The sequence below is a fragment of the Salvia splendens genome, chromosome 8 (genome assembly GCF_004379255.2).
Source record: "Salvia splendens isolate huo1 chromosome 8, SspV2, whole genome shotgun sequence".
Classification (NCBI taxonomy): Eukaryota; Viridiplantae; Streptophyta; class Magnoliopsida; order Lamiales; family Lamiaceae; genus Salvia; species Salvia splendens.
In genome coordinates, this window is record NC_056039.1 from 3,884,641 (window position 1) to 3,900,302 (window position 15,662).

At 35.6% G+C, this 15,662-nt stretch overlaps 3 protein-coding genes across 4 annotated transcripts; 1 reads left to right on the forward strand and 2 right to left on the reverse strand.

Annotated features, from left to right (window-relative positions):
* Nucleotides 1–2,697: 2,697 nt before the first annotated feature.
* Nucleotides 2,698–7,554, reverse strand: LOC121745479 (protein unc-50 homolog). Of its 2 annotated transcripts, XM_042139409.1 has the most exons (9): nucleotides 7,293–7,554; nucleotides 6,609–6,676; nucleotides 6,060–6,085; nucleotides 5,357–5,447; nucleotides 4,006–4,074; nucleotides 3,752–3,810; nucleotides 3,546–3,668; nucleotides 3,197–3,268; nucleotides 2,698–3,118 (listed from the first exon to the last, which is right to left on the reverse strand). In XM_042139409.1, the coding sequence occupies exons 2-9, from the start codon at nucleotides 6,665–6,667 to the stop codon at nucleotides 3,045–3,047; spliced, it is 573 nt and encodes a 190-aa protein (XP_041995343.1). In that variant the 5' UTR covers nucleotides 6,668–6,676; nucleotides 7,293–7,554; the 3' UTR covers nucleotides 2,698–3,044. The 2 variants fall into 2 exon arrangements, with proteins under 2 accessions (XP_041995343.1, XP_041995344.1); XM_042139410.1 differs by having other exon boundaries at nucleotides 6,609–7,554.
* Nucleotides 7,555–10,420: 2,866 nt separating this feature from the next.
* LOC121744667 lies at nucleotides 10,421–11,844 on the reverse strand. Its single transcript, XM_042138254.1, has 3 exons — nucleotides 11,288–11,844; nucleotides 11,020–11,194; nucleotides 10,421–10,960 (listed from the first exon to the last, which is right to left on the reverse strand). The coding sequence occupies exons 1-3, from the start codon at nucleotides 11,842–11,844 to the stop codon at nucleotides 10,421–10,423; spliced, it is 1,272 nt and encodes a 423-aa protein (XP_041994188.1).
* A 1,276-nt stretch (nucleotides 11,845–13,120) lies between these two features.
* On the forward strand, nucleotides 13,121–15,564 carry LOC121742982 (reticulon-like protein B11). Its single transcript, XM_042136144.1, has 6 exons — nucleotides 13,121–13,294; nucleotides 13,422–13,602; nucleotides 13,985–14,126; nucleotides 14,232–14,301; nucleotides 14,390–14,568; nucleotides 15,306–15,564. Exons 1-5 carry the CDS (start codon nucleotides 13,243–13,245, stop codon nucleotides 14,557–14,559), a joined length of 615 nt encoding a protein of 204 aa, XP_041992078.1. The 5' UTR covers nucleotides 13,121–13,242; the 3' UTR covers nucleotides 14,560–14,568; nucleotides 15,306–15,564.
* Nucleotides 15,565–15,662: the final 98 nt, after the last annotated feature.

Consider the following 15,662-nt stretch of genomic DNA (forward strand, 5'->3'; position numbering starts at 1 on the left):
ATATTATCCAAACATTCAACTGAATCTCAGCCCCACGATTTTGTCATCTAACGGTCAGATTAATGCAACGTGTCATTTAATAATGTAGATTTTCATTATAATAATGTACACCGACTAATAATGTAGCATTATAGTCTAATAATGTAGATTTTCATTCTAATAATATACCCCAACTAATAATGTAGATTTTTCATCAAATAATGTAACTCGGCTATTTTGATCACAACCATCCAATTCAAGGATCCAAGGGTTGTGATCTGTTTGAAGCTTAAGATCAAGGAGCTGTGATGACCCTAATACACCCTATATATAAATTCTTTTCTAGAAGTATATTGAAAAAATATCAATATGCATGGTAACATATAATTTCAGTAAGCACAGCTTAATCATTTAAGTAGTATTGTCATTATAATTAAGGATTAACTAAACATTTTGCTAGTGTTGTTAGAGTGCAAGGAACACGTTTGATTTATATCTCATCAAAGTAAATATTTTAGGTGAAAAGGCACTTCCTTTTTCTGTTTCGATATTCCTTCCCACTGTGTTGGATTTCTTTCAAATGCTTTGAACTTTTTTCTAATTCCAAATGCAAGATTCATTAGCTTATATGGCATTCTTTCCTCTTACACCTATACACAATTAATTTATAGTATAATTCATTCAAATTGTGTTTAATATTGATATTGTGCAATATTCAACATAATTATATTCACATGCTCCTTGTGACAAAAAGGGTCCAAATTGTGATATTTGCGAAAAAATTGTAATAAAAACTAAGTACTAGTATGAGTATTATTATTTTACGAAATTTGTATTTTTTTTATATATGCATGTCTCTTAGTATATTTCACATTGACATTTTTGGAATATGTGTGCTCACGATATGAAAATGGAAATCATAATTACAAATAAAGACTTTCACTTTGTTATGGGTCCTAAATTAAACGTGTTGGGCTGCTGCATTGAAATTTCACCAAATAACCTACTAGTCATCCCATGCATGCATATTCATTCATCAATATATATAACATTATATTTATCTGAAAATGACATATATATATACCAATTATTTTGGCATCTTTTTTCCACATTGATAGAGTCATTTTCCAAATCCAAAATCTTTTCCTTAACCACCTGAAAATACTTTTTGGATTTCCCATTCTTGAATTTTTGCTGCTTCCTCAACTACAACCCTTTTTTGAGATAGCTGCGTTTCCTCTTTCAATTGCCAAATGTCACGTTTGCTTCCTAATTACAACTTGTTATAATTTATTAGTGGTCTATATCTAACTTCATGCCACAAAAAGTTTGTCAACTATGTCCGTGCACTAAGTCTTGTAGATCTCCCAACTCAAATCTTGATGATACTGACATACCTTGTGCTGTGAGATCGATACTATTGATATTAGAGATAGGTTTGTCTGATATTATCATATTATTGTGTGTTTTTGTTGGTTGCTCGTTGATTTTTGTCTTTTGCTAGTTTCTTTATTGTTCTTTTCAGTATACTGGTTTTATTTTGTGATAATTGAATTTTCACTCTATGCATGATATGTATGGAAGATGCGAAATGCAAATGATTTAAATTTTGAAGTTCACAATATATTTATGTCATTTTCAGAGAAATTGGATATGAAAAGTTAAAAGTTTATAAGTATGTAATTAGGTATTGGTTATAAAAATTTACAATATTAATTTTTTTCAAATGTGATAGGTCTACTTTTGCTTGACTTGTTAGATAGCCATCAACAACACAGATTGCACTTATTTAATAAGATAAGCAAAAAACTAAACTAACGTAGTCAAAACCATCTCCATCATTAAGCTCACTTTCTGAATTCTATAAATTCATGCACCAAATATCTAGGGATTCATATTCTTAAGGAACCCCATTTTTAGCAGCTTAGTACACAAAGCTAATGGCTAAACTATCTGCATATTTCGTAATATTTATTCTCTTCTCTCTAGTAATAAGGCCCGGGATTCAAGCCCGATTACTATCAAAGGAATCAGGATTGCAAGGGAACGAGTTTAGAAGGATAATATCATCCGAAGAGGTGGAGCTAGCGAAGTCCGGGCCAAGCCCGGGAGCTGGACATGAAATCGGTCAAAAGAAGAATGCTGTCGTGGATGTGTACTCGGGCCCGAGCCCAGGAGTTGGACATGGGTTTGATCGGAAAGATTATGGTAAGCGAAAGACTACCACGGGTATGAGATCGGGCCCACGTCCTGGAGATGGAAATGGAGTTCAAAATAGGGAGGGGAGTCTTGTTGCGGCTATTCATTCAGGCCCGAGCCCGGGAGAAGGTCACGATCATGTTCCGGCCAAGCCCGTGGATGAAAATAAGTCTTGAGATACAGATTAGCATTTGTATGAGCATAATTTACTATTGATAATTATCATCACTATACACATCTTATACCAATTACTCTCTAGTATTGAGTTGCATGTTATTGTAGATCGGTTCAAGTTTATAATAATATTGTTATTACTTAATTCAACGTCCATTTTGTCGGATTACGGCTCTCTACTTTGAAAATATGTGAGTTCATATACATATACATATACATATAAAAATTGTTAAATTGTTTACTTATAAAGCACTTCATCCATAACATTATAAGTGGTTAATTTGATTGACTTGGGTAAATTAGTATAAATATACTAGTATGAAGTATATTGCATTCTATGAGGTGTTTTATTGTATAATGACGATCTATTTGATACCATTATACAGAGTGAACGGTTTATTAGAAGTGCAGTAATCTCTCTACTATGAACATTCACTATTTAAGGCCATTGATAGTTATAACAAAAAATTATAACAAAAATGCTACGCCTAACCCGCGATCCTAGTTAGGAAGAGGCCACTTAAAGCGCTCCGATGCATTCTTACTTTACTCAGAAGCGGAACGCCTAACATATTAGTTTGAGTGTGCAGAGACAATTCTCTCCACCGATCTATCCCATGTGAAGAAAACCAGTATCAAGCTACTCGGTTTTAAGGATCGTCTCGGGTGGTGCCATGCTACGTGAGGAGTTATTAGCTGATGTATTGCCTTTGACTAAAATAAATGTTCATGAAATATCTCGATGGGTTGAAGCCACTGAGACATACTGCAACAAAGAGTAAATTACTCAAAACTCAAGCAAACAAGGTGAAGGCAAGTTATTATCTTGTACCAAGATGCTTACATATGGGGGAAAGAACTAGAACAACACCAATTGGATACAGGAACACAGTGGTCCTCACCAGGAAGGGTAATACTGCACCAATGAGGCAAGATAAGAAAATGCTAAAATATGACACAAAAATATTTTTCAGTATGTAAATTCATTGCATTCTATTTTAATGGGACTTCAGATTATTGAGTGTTCAATGGACTTTTAAATCAATTGTCATACTACAAAAGGCTACGTTATCATCTCACAGCAAAGGTGGCAAAATAGCCTCTTAACATTTCTAGACTTTACATGTAAATAGTTAACTGCAACTTTACAAATGAAAGGTGATAGTAAATGCTTTAGGTAAAACTTGACTCACCATCATAACCTAAGTAATTTAGGTAATGGTAGTAGGATACAGCTACCATGAAGAGCACATTTGATAGTAGTAAGGGAATAAAACCATGAGCCACTAGCAGAGGTGATAAGAAATAATGAAGAACTGCAAAAACAGACATAAATGTCATAGCTATCTAGAATATTGTTTGAGAGGATTATTGGCACACATTTTCAATTGACACTTACCATAAAGCAGCACAAACATAGGGAAGAAAAAGTTGCAGTGTACATCAAAGGCGTACAACCTTTAGAAGGACAATGAAAAGTTAGACCTTAGCTCAAATAGACACACATAAATACATATAAAATCAATAGTGCCTTAAATAATAGTAACACAAACAAAAGTAATTGTAGTCACATAAGCAAATACAGTCGCCCAATAGAGAGGGATAAATATTAGCAAACAAAACAGACTCTGATAGATAGCTCAAAATACTTGCCATTCCACCCGTTGCTCCACCACGTAACTGTGTGGAGCTTCTTCTCGGAGATAATTGTTAGTGAAAAACCTGAACAAAATGGAAATGGAAAAGCAATTTTCAGTTAGACTATCATGACATCCACAAATAGACATATAATGCAGTTGTCTCAACAAACTTCCATGACACAATAAAGCCAGAATTGCAACAATTCTAATGCATAAGTGTGGATGTCAATGCGAAAAGTTCTGAAGACGATACTTCTTTTTCCATACTTCCTGTTAAAATCTCTTAAATTTTGTCCAACATCGACTTAATGAAGATCCCGTCTAATCTATGTAAGTTTGGATAACCCTCCCCCTTATGAGGCATTTTAAGGAGGTGAGTGGCTCATTTCTAATATGGTATCAGAGCGGGCCCAAGTCGATGATAGATCTCTTTATCTCTTATCTACCTCACGGGTGGAAGACCGATGTTCATTCCAGCCCACACCGATGATTGTTCTCTTTATCTCTTGTCTTGCCTACCCACGTGATGGAAGCCCGATGAGTCATTCTTGGTGAAGATCTCATCTAATCTATATAAGTGTGGATAACTCCCCCTTATGAGGCAATTTAAGGGGGTGAGTGGTCCATTTCTAATGCTTCCCTCATTGTTCATCATACAAATTTTTTTTGCAGCAATACGAGATGCTTCATGGAATATAAACCTAACTCTTCCCAACAGATTTAGTACGAGGGAGTATTTCTTCGTTAAACCTTAGAAGTTAGGCCTCAGCAGACTACTACGGATTCTACAACCAGGACGAGACCTTTATCAGTCATTTGAATCTAAAATAACTTGGAACTGCTTGAATATACTAAAATCTTAGTCAGGGAAATGCAGTATCTCCATTTAGGATTCAGGGGATGAAAGATTTTAAAAAGTGACTGATTGAAATAAAAGAACAAAATTGAGGAAGCTAATTCCCAAATTCATGTAATTAACAATTCATGTTCTTAAATTTCCTTACCAACAAAATGTAAGAAATGGACGAACAAAGATGATATAACTACAAAAACAGCATGCCCTGCACTATGGTCGTTGAAAAAACAACAATAGTATAAGGGTGATCAGCAAATATGATACAGTTATTCACATTGGTGTGTTTTGAAAGAAGACAAAACAAAGGAAAAACAACCCATCACTTAGAAGTTTGGTCTGAAAAAAGAGTTTGTTTGAATGAATTGACACAATGGCAATAGGATTGATATTCAAAAAACATATTATTAGTTAGTACAACTTACAAAGAAATGCTAGGCAGGGCTTGTTTACCACACTGATTGATAATAATGATATCAGGCATGATAGAAAAAGCGTTAAAGATACTTACGCAGCACAATATGCAATAAGGGAAACTGAGAAAAGAAGACTGCATATGACAATAAATGCAGGATCATCACGAGCCCATTGGTTCTTTGTTTCTGCAAGAGAAAATAATGTCATATATATTATGGGGAGTTAGCAGCTAATTACTTCTTTAAAACCAGTAGGATCTAGAATTTTAAATCTGTGGTATAAGACAAATTTAAATGGATTAAATTAACCAAGAAATAAGTTAACCAGGTCTATATGGATCTATTAGTGTGAACATATAGATTTCCAACTTATGTAAAAAAATTGGTTTGTAGACCTTCACAGAGATCAAAGAATATACTATTAGTGACTTAGTGTTCCACAAAGCAAAATCATTAAGTAAATGAGATAGTATTATCTTCCTGAAGATAGATTCTTAGAGATTAGTTGGACAATGTTGAAGCTAAAGCTGCAAATATTTAAGAATGCCTAAAGAGTGAAGATATCTTATTATAGTAACTAAAATGAGCTGAACATACGGGGTGATTCATGTTTGGCAATTACATTAGGAGATATGGCTTCACTACAAATAAGACTTAGCTGAAAATAATTTTACTTAAAAATACATGGGACGAGTAATGAAGTATATTCAGTGATTATGCATCATTTAAGATGGTTGTCGTTGAAAAAATAATCTTCAGCAAAACAAAAGTACGCAAGAGATCAAAGGGGAAACTCACGCTTGTGATACTTGGTGTGTTGATATCTGCACTCATCGTTCCACATGTAAAATAGGAAAAAAAATGTCATAAGATTAAAGTAAGTAAAAAAATTCATGAAGCCACTTGATCTTACATTACTATCTTTAAAAGTGATAGTGCAAGCACTATAACATGTTATCTAATTCACAAGAATTATTGATGATTATCTTTTCTCCAAGAAAGCAATAAATATATCTTTCTCTCTACCTGAGTAGAGAAATTAGGTAAATATGTATAATCCACATAAAAAAGAATAACCTCATTTGGCTTATTTAACCTCTGTGAATCATAGTAGTTTACAGATTGACTAATTTTTAAAAACTCCGTATATCTTCCCAAATTATAATTGTAGAAACCCAAACCAAAACCAAATATACGATAGTAGTACAAGAACCCACAAATTAGCAGAACTGAGAATGTATCTATCTGTCTGAAAAACTTTCAACACAGTGAAGGATATGATGTAAACATAAGATGGTTCAGATTTACAGAAAAACCAAGAATAATATGCAGAGATTGGATACTTACACGACTTTTGGTGATGTGCATAGGTTAAGCATTTGCCAGAAAGTGTATTCAATATCCATTTGTTGCCACTGCAATTGACCACACAATAATTGGTGTTACTGAGATAAAATGCTAAATCCAATAACATGTCCATGCAGGAAACCCAATATTTATATCTCGCTAGTCAAACATATGCTAATGATAATTGCAACAATTGAAAATTTCTAGTAGTACATAAAAATCTTAATCTTAGACCTTTTATTTTGTGCTATGTTAGCAGTAGAATTAGTTTAGAAAAAATGGTCCATTAGAGCTAAATAAACCAATTATATCCATCGTTCTCTACTAGAGAACATTCATTTGGTCGAAGCACCAGCTCTAATCCTGAAAATTCATGCTCCTATTAAAAATAACTCCCATCACCCATTCACCCTATCAACAACAGCAAACCAAATGAATAACGCCACGAACAACAATGAGAATTGCGTTCCTCCTTTATTAATCAGCGTATTTCTCCACAGCCCAAAACAAAATAATATCACCGACTAATCAAGCCACAAACTCCGCATAAAATTGCAATGAGGCAACACTTAGGAAACCATCCATCAAAATTCAGGAAGAAAAATCCTGATCAGATCTGAAATTTCCGCCACGATTTCGGAGAAAAACGCATATGCGTGAGAATTTTGGAGGAAGGACGCAAACCCTTGACTACTCTGCGGAGGTACGGGAAGAACGAATTCGGCCGGGGTTGCTGGCCCGATCGGCTCTTTGTTGAGGCGGTAGGCAACATCTTCTTCTTCACTTCTACTTGTCTGATTTCTCTGCGAATGATTGATAGACAGTAGTAGTATATTTTACTTTTACACCATCTTGATCTATGATGACTGTGATCGATGATGGATTGGATTTGGATTTGAAGATTTCAAGTACTACGAATTATGTTGTTCCCTCCTCTCCTCTCACCTGCCAGCTTTTCGCTCAACTGTAAATGCTAAACTGGGCTCCGATTTCGGTTGTGGCTCGAATCGTACGGCCCAATATATTAGTTGGACTTTGAGGCCTGGTCCATGCCCAACTCTGTTTCGTTTGTTGTCTAAATTAAATACTCTTGTTTCTAAAATTTAATTGGAAACTAGTAGTAGTAGTGAAATGCAAGGAAAACAACATTATTATATGAAAATTATAAATGAAAAATTACTATAGATACATATCAATATTGAACATAATAAATGTGAAAAAATTAATTACAAAATATAATGTTCCAATATAAATCATATGAGATATAATTTATTACAAAAGAGTATTTCCTTGTAAGTTTTGCTTTATATGATTTGGTTATTAACGTCATTTTTCTATAATGTCATGAATTTATTTACAAATGATACCTTAACAATGAGCGGCCTTATTAGTATAATCACACACATTCGTTCTAAAAGAATATATACTTTTTGTCGAGCACAAGTTTTAATACATAATTGGTAAGGTAGTAAAAGTCTAAAAGAAAGAAAAAGTAATTAAAATATTATTAGTGGAGAATGATCTGAAAAAAAAAATTGTCAAATATAGTTTAAATGGAATATTACTTTTTTAGTTTATTCTAAATTAATTCAATAAATAAAGTATATATTGTTCAAATATTGTTTTTTGTTTATTCTAAATTAATTTATAAATAAATTACCCCGAATGATTATATTAATCCAGTTAAAATGCATAATACTGATCATTTATACAGGTAAATTGCAAATTTGCAATTGAATGAAGAGGGAACGTCATTTTTGGTCCACGAACTTTGCCAAAGTATCATTTTAGGTCCGTGAACTTTGAAAATATTATTTTAGGTCTATGAACTTTGAGTTAGTATCATTTGAGGTACTTTTTACTATTTTCAAGTTTTTTTTGGACGAAAATACCCTCAATACCTTAAAGTATATATATATATATTTAATAAATTTATCATATACTCATAATTTTTTATAAATATCTTTACAATATATTTTTGACAAATTTTCTAAATATAATTTGACCTTAAATATTATCACTTAATTTTGTGACATGCAAGTAAAATTGCTTCTTCAATTTTTTATATTAATGTTTTTTTTAAATTGAATAAAGAACTTTTATTTAATAATAAAAAATTGATTAAAGATCTTTTCTTGCATGTCACAAAATTAAATGATACTCCCTCCGTCCCTGAAAATTTGTCCCAACTTACCATTTCGGTCCGTCCCTGAAAATTTGTCCCACTTCAAACTTACTAAAAATGGACATATCTATTAACTCCTCCACATTATTGTTATTTGCATTTTTGGCCCTTTCCCACTTCAATCGGGTGAATGCATTTTGCATTCAACCCTTTCGTCTCCCTCATTACTCCACCGCTTCCTTCACTCTACACAACCACCCACTGCCTCTTTAATCAATGCACAACCACCCCACCGCCTCCTTCATCAATGCTACGCAACCACCTCCATTGCCTCCCTAATTTAAATCATCGACATTCATTCTGTGTTATAGCCCCGATTGAAAACCCTAATTTTCTCTCAACTTCGCCTCCGTCCTAATGTCTCATGGAAACCCTAATTTTGGTGAGGAGGGTGGAGATCCCGACTCCTGGGATGGGTTGTCGGCCGACGATCTGGACGACATCGTCGTCCCAGACACGCCAGAGCATCTGTGGCCTTCATACCCCCCCATTGTCGCCCCCTATCACACCGGTACCTTTACCGACACCGTTGTCCCCGAAACGGAACCGGAGAACCTCCCCCCACCTGAGATGTTTGTGTCCTATGGCTCTGAAAGCCCATACTACGGTCCACCTCCGCCCCAGCCACCCCCTATTACGATCCACCCCCCAGCCACCCCCTACTACGGTCCACCACCACCACCATCCAACTCTGACATCTTACCTCAAGCTTCCCCCATCGTGTATTCGGCTGTTGAGAGAGAAATATTTGCGATCTTGCTGCCTAAGTTTTTGGATCTAATCTAAGTATGTTGTCCCTCAATTTCATATATTTCGGCTAATGATTTGTTTTGGAGGCTAAGATGGAGTTGGAGGCAGGGGGCTTTTTTAGGGTTTGGAGGCTGATGGATTTGGGGTTTGGAGGCTGGGGGTTCAGATGGGGTCGGAGGCTGGGGGTTTGAGTTGATTTAGGGTTTCTAAAAATGGCTTTGGAGGCTTGCTGTTGTGGGTATTGATGGTTTTGGAGGCTGGGGTTTTGGATTGAATTATGGTTTCTGGTTGTGCTGTACACTGGAGGCTGTGGGGTTGGATGCCATGGTTGATGCATGATGCTACTGTTGTTGGTTGTGATTAATGGTTATGCTGCTTGTGTTGCTCATACTGAGGCTTTTGCATGTTTGCTGTGGCTGATGTGTTCTGTGTTATGATGCTTTATGGTTTGCTGATGCTTGTGTGGTCCCTATGATGATTTTGTTTGTGTTGATTGTTGCTGAGTTGTTCTTATTAATAAGCCACCCCTGTTCTATGGTTAAGAGGCTTATCTGTCCATGATTCACACATGCTATCTGAGGGCTAAAGCTTAAAAACCATACACATTCATGATATAAACACTTGCACATTACAAGTCACCCCTGTTATATGGTTAGGAGGTTGTAATGTGTGACATTTTGCCTTAGGAGCCACCCCTATACAGGTTTGGAGGCTGCCCTATGATGAAACTTTTCTGAGGGATTAGGATTTTAAAAGCCACCCCTATATTGGTTTGGAGGCTTTACAAAATGACAAAAACAGTTGAATAGCATAAGCCACACCTAATTCTGAGGCTTACTCAACCAACTGACAAAAAATATGCTTCCTACATGATTAACTAGAAGCCCACAGCTGCTGTGACACCTGAGATGTCATAATTTGTACTCACATCATGCTCTGGCAATTGGAGGTATGCCACAGCAGCCTTAACAACTCCTTCTTCAACCTCTAAAGCTTGTGGCAGTGTCCCCATCCTTGTTAGCCTCTCTTTATTCATGTGTGGGGTCTTGTATCCATTGCACCCTTGCACCTTAAGAATCTCAGTTAGACAACCTTGTAGAGTAAGGAAAACATTATTGAGTGTGTATGGGCTAAGTTCATCAAAGGAGCTATGCACATTCCTCAACAACTCATCCACTCCCTTAGCCACCTTATCATCTTGTAGAGATTGGATTGCTCTAAAATATCCCAAATCCAACACATTGCAATCTGGGGATTGTGGAGGTTGGCACCTGATGTGAAACTTGAACCCATCTGTGGATGCTACTGCTAGAAAGTCAGCATCATTGTGGTGTATATGAGGCTTGGCATTGTCTTGTTGTATGAAAATCTCCTTGCTCACATTATGTGGCCATTTTGCCTTGATTGCTGGTATGATCTACACATATACAATCTGTTACTATGTGAATGTATACTTAAGGAAAACAGAAAGTGTACCTTCTCAATTAGACATGCTCTCATTACTTCCTTGTTAACTGATTGAATTGGCTTTGTCTCCATAGTGCCTCTTGGTCTGTTCTTGGACTTCCTCTTTGCTGGCTCCATAGTTGTGAATGGAAATATGCCTATTTTTCCATAAAAAATGACTTCTCCATTTTCTGCAAAATGTGGCCTACACACAGCACACATAAACATTACCTTTGTGATGAACCTCTTTGACTTACATGCTCTGTATGGCTCTGTTTCACCTGGCAGCAGGTAGTACCTTTCTGAAGTCTTAGTCATGTAAAACCATTTTTCATCTATGTGCACCACATTGTGCATTGGGTGATATTTTAGCATACCATTGGCTATGAGTGGTTGAATATGGCTTAGACTCCATCTAATTCTGGCCACTTTGTTTGAAGAGGTAAGTATAGGCTTAATGGCATTTGTGTGTGGCCTTAGGTGTTGTTTTTTCACAAACCTACCAACTGTGCTCTTGCTTACATCAAGTTTATAAGCAAGCTTACGAATGTTAGATCTCTCAAGAACTGATAGCTCTCTTACCTTTGCAGCATCAAGCTGGAATTTGTCTTTGTGCTCATATCCCTTAACTCTGCCTCTTATGTTGACAGGTACTCCACTCTGAATTTGGAGTTTTGCTTCTGCCCAAATTCTCTGGGCTGTCTTCCTGCTAACACCAAACTGTGTTGCTGCCTTTTGAATAGCTCCATGTGGTACTACTCCTGCCTTGCTCCATTGCAGCAGTGTCTGAGCTAGCAGATTTTTTTTGCTGGTTGGTATTATACGAGAGTCTCTTCCAGCAGGCTCCTCCTCCATAGCCCAGTGATGAAAATTTTCTGAGGGCACTAGTTCAAAAATTGTGAAATTGTAGTTAGATGTACTCCTATTATAGCTATGTGTAGCTTGAAATTCCCTCCAATATTGTGTGTTGTAAATTGTGTTCCCTCCATTAGTTTCAATTGATTTTCCCTCTTTGGAGTAGGTAGGTGAAGTATGGCCTCTCAACATGTATGGAATAGGGGGCTAGCCCTATAATTTGGAAATACAGATACATGGTTGAATGTATGTGAGCCATATTTGTGTGTTTTTGAAGAATTTTCACTTCACTGGATGCTTACACATTTGCAGGGTGATATCCCAAAAATTTCATTGTTAATCACATTACTTATTTAACCACAGTAATTTTCGTATTAAGCCTTTTAATCACATTAATTTTGTAATCACCACATTAATTTATCACAATACTTATTTAATTACAGTTTTAATCACAACATTAATTAATCACAACATTAATTAATCACAACATTAAGTAATCACAATTTCATTTCGCATTACTTCTACGCAATCACAGATTTTTTAAGCACATTACTTTTGTAAGCACACAATTAATTAATCACATTAATTATTTAACCAAGTTAATTTCGCATTAATCATTTCATAACAATAATTAGTTAAACACAATAATTATTTAATCACCCCTCATGTAAATAACAATAAAAGAAATACATCCATGTGGGACCCAAACTCCACTACACTCCTTCATTTAATACAAAGTCAAATAACTCCTTAAAACCCGTGCCCGGTCAAACCGGGACGAATTTTGGGGGACGGAGGGAGTAATATTGAAGGTCAAATTATATTTAGAAAATTTGTCAAAAATATATTGTAAAGATATTTATAAAAAGATCTTTATTCAAATTTTTATTATTAAAGAAAGTTCTTTATTCAATTTTTAAAAAAATAATATAAAAAATTTGAAGAAACAATTTTACTTGCATGTCACAAAATTAAGTGATAATATTTAAGGTCAAATTATATTTAGAAAATTTGTCAAAAATATATTGTAAAGATATTTATAAAAAATTATGAGTATATGATAAATTTATTAAAAATATATACACTTTAAGGTATTGGGGGTATTTTCGTCCAAAAAAACTTGGAAATAGTAAAAAGTATCTCAAATGATACTAACTCAAAGTTCACGGACCTAAAATGATATTTTCAAAATTCACGTACCTAAAATGATACTTTGGCCAAGTTCGTGGATAAAAAATGATATTGTTGTTCAATGAAAAAAGAAAGTTGGAAAAAAACCGACTGCACAGTAAAATCGAGAAATCGGCAGTCACCACTCTTCAAATTCTCTCTCCCTCGATTTCCTGAATCTCTCAACTTCCTATTTCCATTTCGGATCCGGATCCATTCTAAAATCCCATGGGCAAATCTCATCGATCTTCTGTTCATCGCGTGTTAGGCGGTGGTGCAGGTACTATCATACTCGCTTCTGTTTCCGATTGTAATCGATCATTCCAATATTATGTGCACTGTTTTGGTTTCGGTGTGATTTAATCTACCTATCTCTTGCAATTGATTTTCATAATTTTGTGATGCAGTTGCTGATGCGATACTGTGGAGAAAATGGACTCGCAGCACCGCTTTTCTCGTTGTTTCAACTGCTTTTTGGTTCCTTTTCGAGAGGGCTGGATACAATTTACTGTCATTTATGTCGAATGTTTTATTGTTACTTATCGTGATACTATTCTGCTGGGCTAAATCTGCGTCGATTCTCAATAGGTAGATGAGTGGATATATCTTTATTTACGTGCTTAATTAGAATGTTTTGTTTTGTTTGCCATTGGGGTAGATTAGTAGTGCTCTCTTAGCTGCTAGTCGAGTGAACTAGACGAATAATTTCATCCGCCATAGGTAAGCTTGGTCATGCCTTTTCGATAGTGACAACAATACCAAGTTCATTAATGGTAGAGCATTGGGCTCTTTGGCAATGATATTTTGTCGGTTGATCTGGAAATTGGTGTATGGATCTATGTGACGAGTGTTTCCGGTTTGGTGTTCCTAAATCTTATTAAGGGATTTGATGGGGTTTCCTTTACATGATATAGTTTAATTAATTGTAAAATTCAAGAAATTGAATAGAGAATTCTGTCTATGACTTTAGACCACTGCCTCCACTCCCAAGTCTTGAAATTTCGGAAGAGACTACTGTCAAGGCTGCTGATGAGATGCAAGTCTGGGTAAATTACGTGTTGTCAATTGCACATGACATAGCGATTGGTGGAAATCGGAGAGTTTTTTTGAAGGTGTTTTACTTAGTCATGCTCCTGATTGATGCTTTCTTTGTCCATTCTCATGGTGACAATCACTGACTGTGGAGACTCTGTGGTCTTATTTGTCATGCTTATTAGGTTGCTACACTATTGTGGGTGATTTCCTACATTGGCAGTTTCTTCAACTTTCTGACACTGATATACATTTGTAAGTGTGAAGTGTGCTGTATGTAGTATTTGCAAGTTTTTGCTCTGCCAATTTCATTTGTTTACTTTTTGGAAATATATTTCAACAGGCGTTCTTCTTAGTTTAACACTTCCTGTGCTGTATGACAAGTACCAAAATCCAATTGATGATAAGCTGAGTGTTGCCTATGATATTGCTCGGATACAGTTTGAGAAGGTTGATAGTCTAATACTTCAAAAGATCCCTTTTCATTCGAAGAAGGAGAAGAAGACCGAGTAAAACTTCATTGTAATTTCTCATCTCCCTATCACATCTGTCTCCTCATACATGTATTGTTATGAGTGTACTATGGCTAGCTGCACATTCCACTTACCTCAAAGTACTTAGCAAATTCATATTGTTTTCATTTTTTCCTTTAATTTCTGATAAAATGATTGCCATCTGCTATCTGGAAATATGTCAAAAAATTAAGTAGGTGCATGACACATTAAAAGTATTTGAAAGTTTGAAAATATGCTTAATTAATTTTGCAAAACAACTGTTGGAGTAGACTAGTAAAACAGCTTGTTGCTCAATACATCTGCTGAAGGAAAATTATGATGTTGGAATACTATGTTTTGGCCAAAACTTCACACCTGAAATAAGTATTCTACCTTAGTAATCTGCCGACATAACTTAAAGGTCTGTTGGATACATTTAAAAGATATCTACTGGTTGGATATATGCTTCGATACCTTCTTAAAGTTCATAGTTTTTCTCTTGCACATGAATGTCCATTTGAGGTGACATGAATTCCATTTGCATGGATGAGATGAATATGTTTGTTACTACCTAACTTCTGGCATTTTACTAAATTTTTATAATCGTGGAAATAACCGGCTTCTCATTTATCGACAATGTGGAGAACTTTCAGACATTGTAGTTCTTCTTCAGGAGGGATTTATCATGTTAAATCTGGAAGGTTATGGCTTGTTGTGCTTTAGTCATGTAGTAGTTAATTTGTTAAGTGTCAATGCTACTTGCAGGTGCCTTCTGATTGGTTGCGTAATGCGTAGCATTCTAACTGTGACGGTTGAATCAAGTTTTGAGAATATCAGTGAATGAAGGGTGTCAGCCAGTATAGTAAGTAGCTCATGGAAGTCTTTAACCACGTGCTCTTTTATTTCTTGTTTTCGTTTCATGGTGATGTCAGCCGTTAACGCAGACTCCATAGTTCTCTCCTCACTTGTCTAAGCTGAAGTTTTGAACAAGTTATCATAAGTAGTATGTTGATGTGGTTGTGAAGCATTCGTTTGTAAGAGCATCCGCAGTGGTGCTCGCTGGGACGGACGGCGTCTGTGCCGCTCTGCTCGATGCATCGAGCTCGTCCGTGCCGCTGAGCA

What these genes read in the sequence shown, in the direction of transcription:
- LOC121744667 (XM_042138254.1), bottom strand. Translation starts at nt 11,844, where the DNA reads ATGGAGGAGGAGCCTGCTGGAAGAGACTCTCGTATAATACCAACCAGC. An exon ending in ATGACTAAGACTTCAGAAAG is followed by an intron (nt 11,195 to 11,287) that starts GTACTACCTGCT and finishes TGCTGTGTGTAG; the next exon opens with GCCACATTTTGCAGAAAATG. An exon ending in GAGCATGTCTAATTGAGAAG is followed by an intron (nt 10,961 to 11,019) that starts GTACACTTTCTG and finishes GTATATGTGTAG; the next exon opens with ATCATACCAGCAATCAAGGC.
- LOC121742982 (XM_042136144.1), top strand. Translation starts at nt 13,243, where the DNA reads ATGGGCAAATCTCATCGATCTTCTGTTCATCGCGTGTTAGGCGGTGGT. An exon ending in CGTGTTAGGCGGTGGTGCAG is followed by an intron (nt 13,295 to 13,421) that starts GTACTATCATAC and finishes TTTGTGATGCAG; the next exon opens with TTGCTGATGCGATACTGTGG. An exon ending in TCTGACACTGATATACATTT is followed by an intron (nt 14,302 to 14,389) that starts GTAAGTGTGAAG and finishes ATATTTCAACAG; the next exon opens with GCGTTCTTCTTAGTTTAACA.
- LOC121745479 (XM_042139409.1), bottom strand. Translation starts at nt 6,667, where the DNA reads ATGGATATTGAATACACTTTCTGGCAAATGCTTAACCTATGCACATCA. An exon ending in GTGGAGCAACGGGTGGAATG is followed by an intron (nt 3,811 to 4,005) that starts GCAAGTATTTTG and finishes GTCCTTCTAAAG; the next exon opens with GTTGTACGCCTTTGATGTAC. An exon ending in AAATTACTTAGGTTATGATG is followed by an intron (nt 3,269 to 3,545) that starts GTGAGTCAAGTT and finishes TCATTGGTGCAG; the next exon opens with TATTACCCTTCCTGGTGAGG.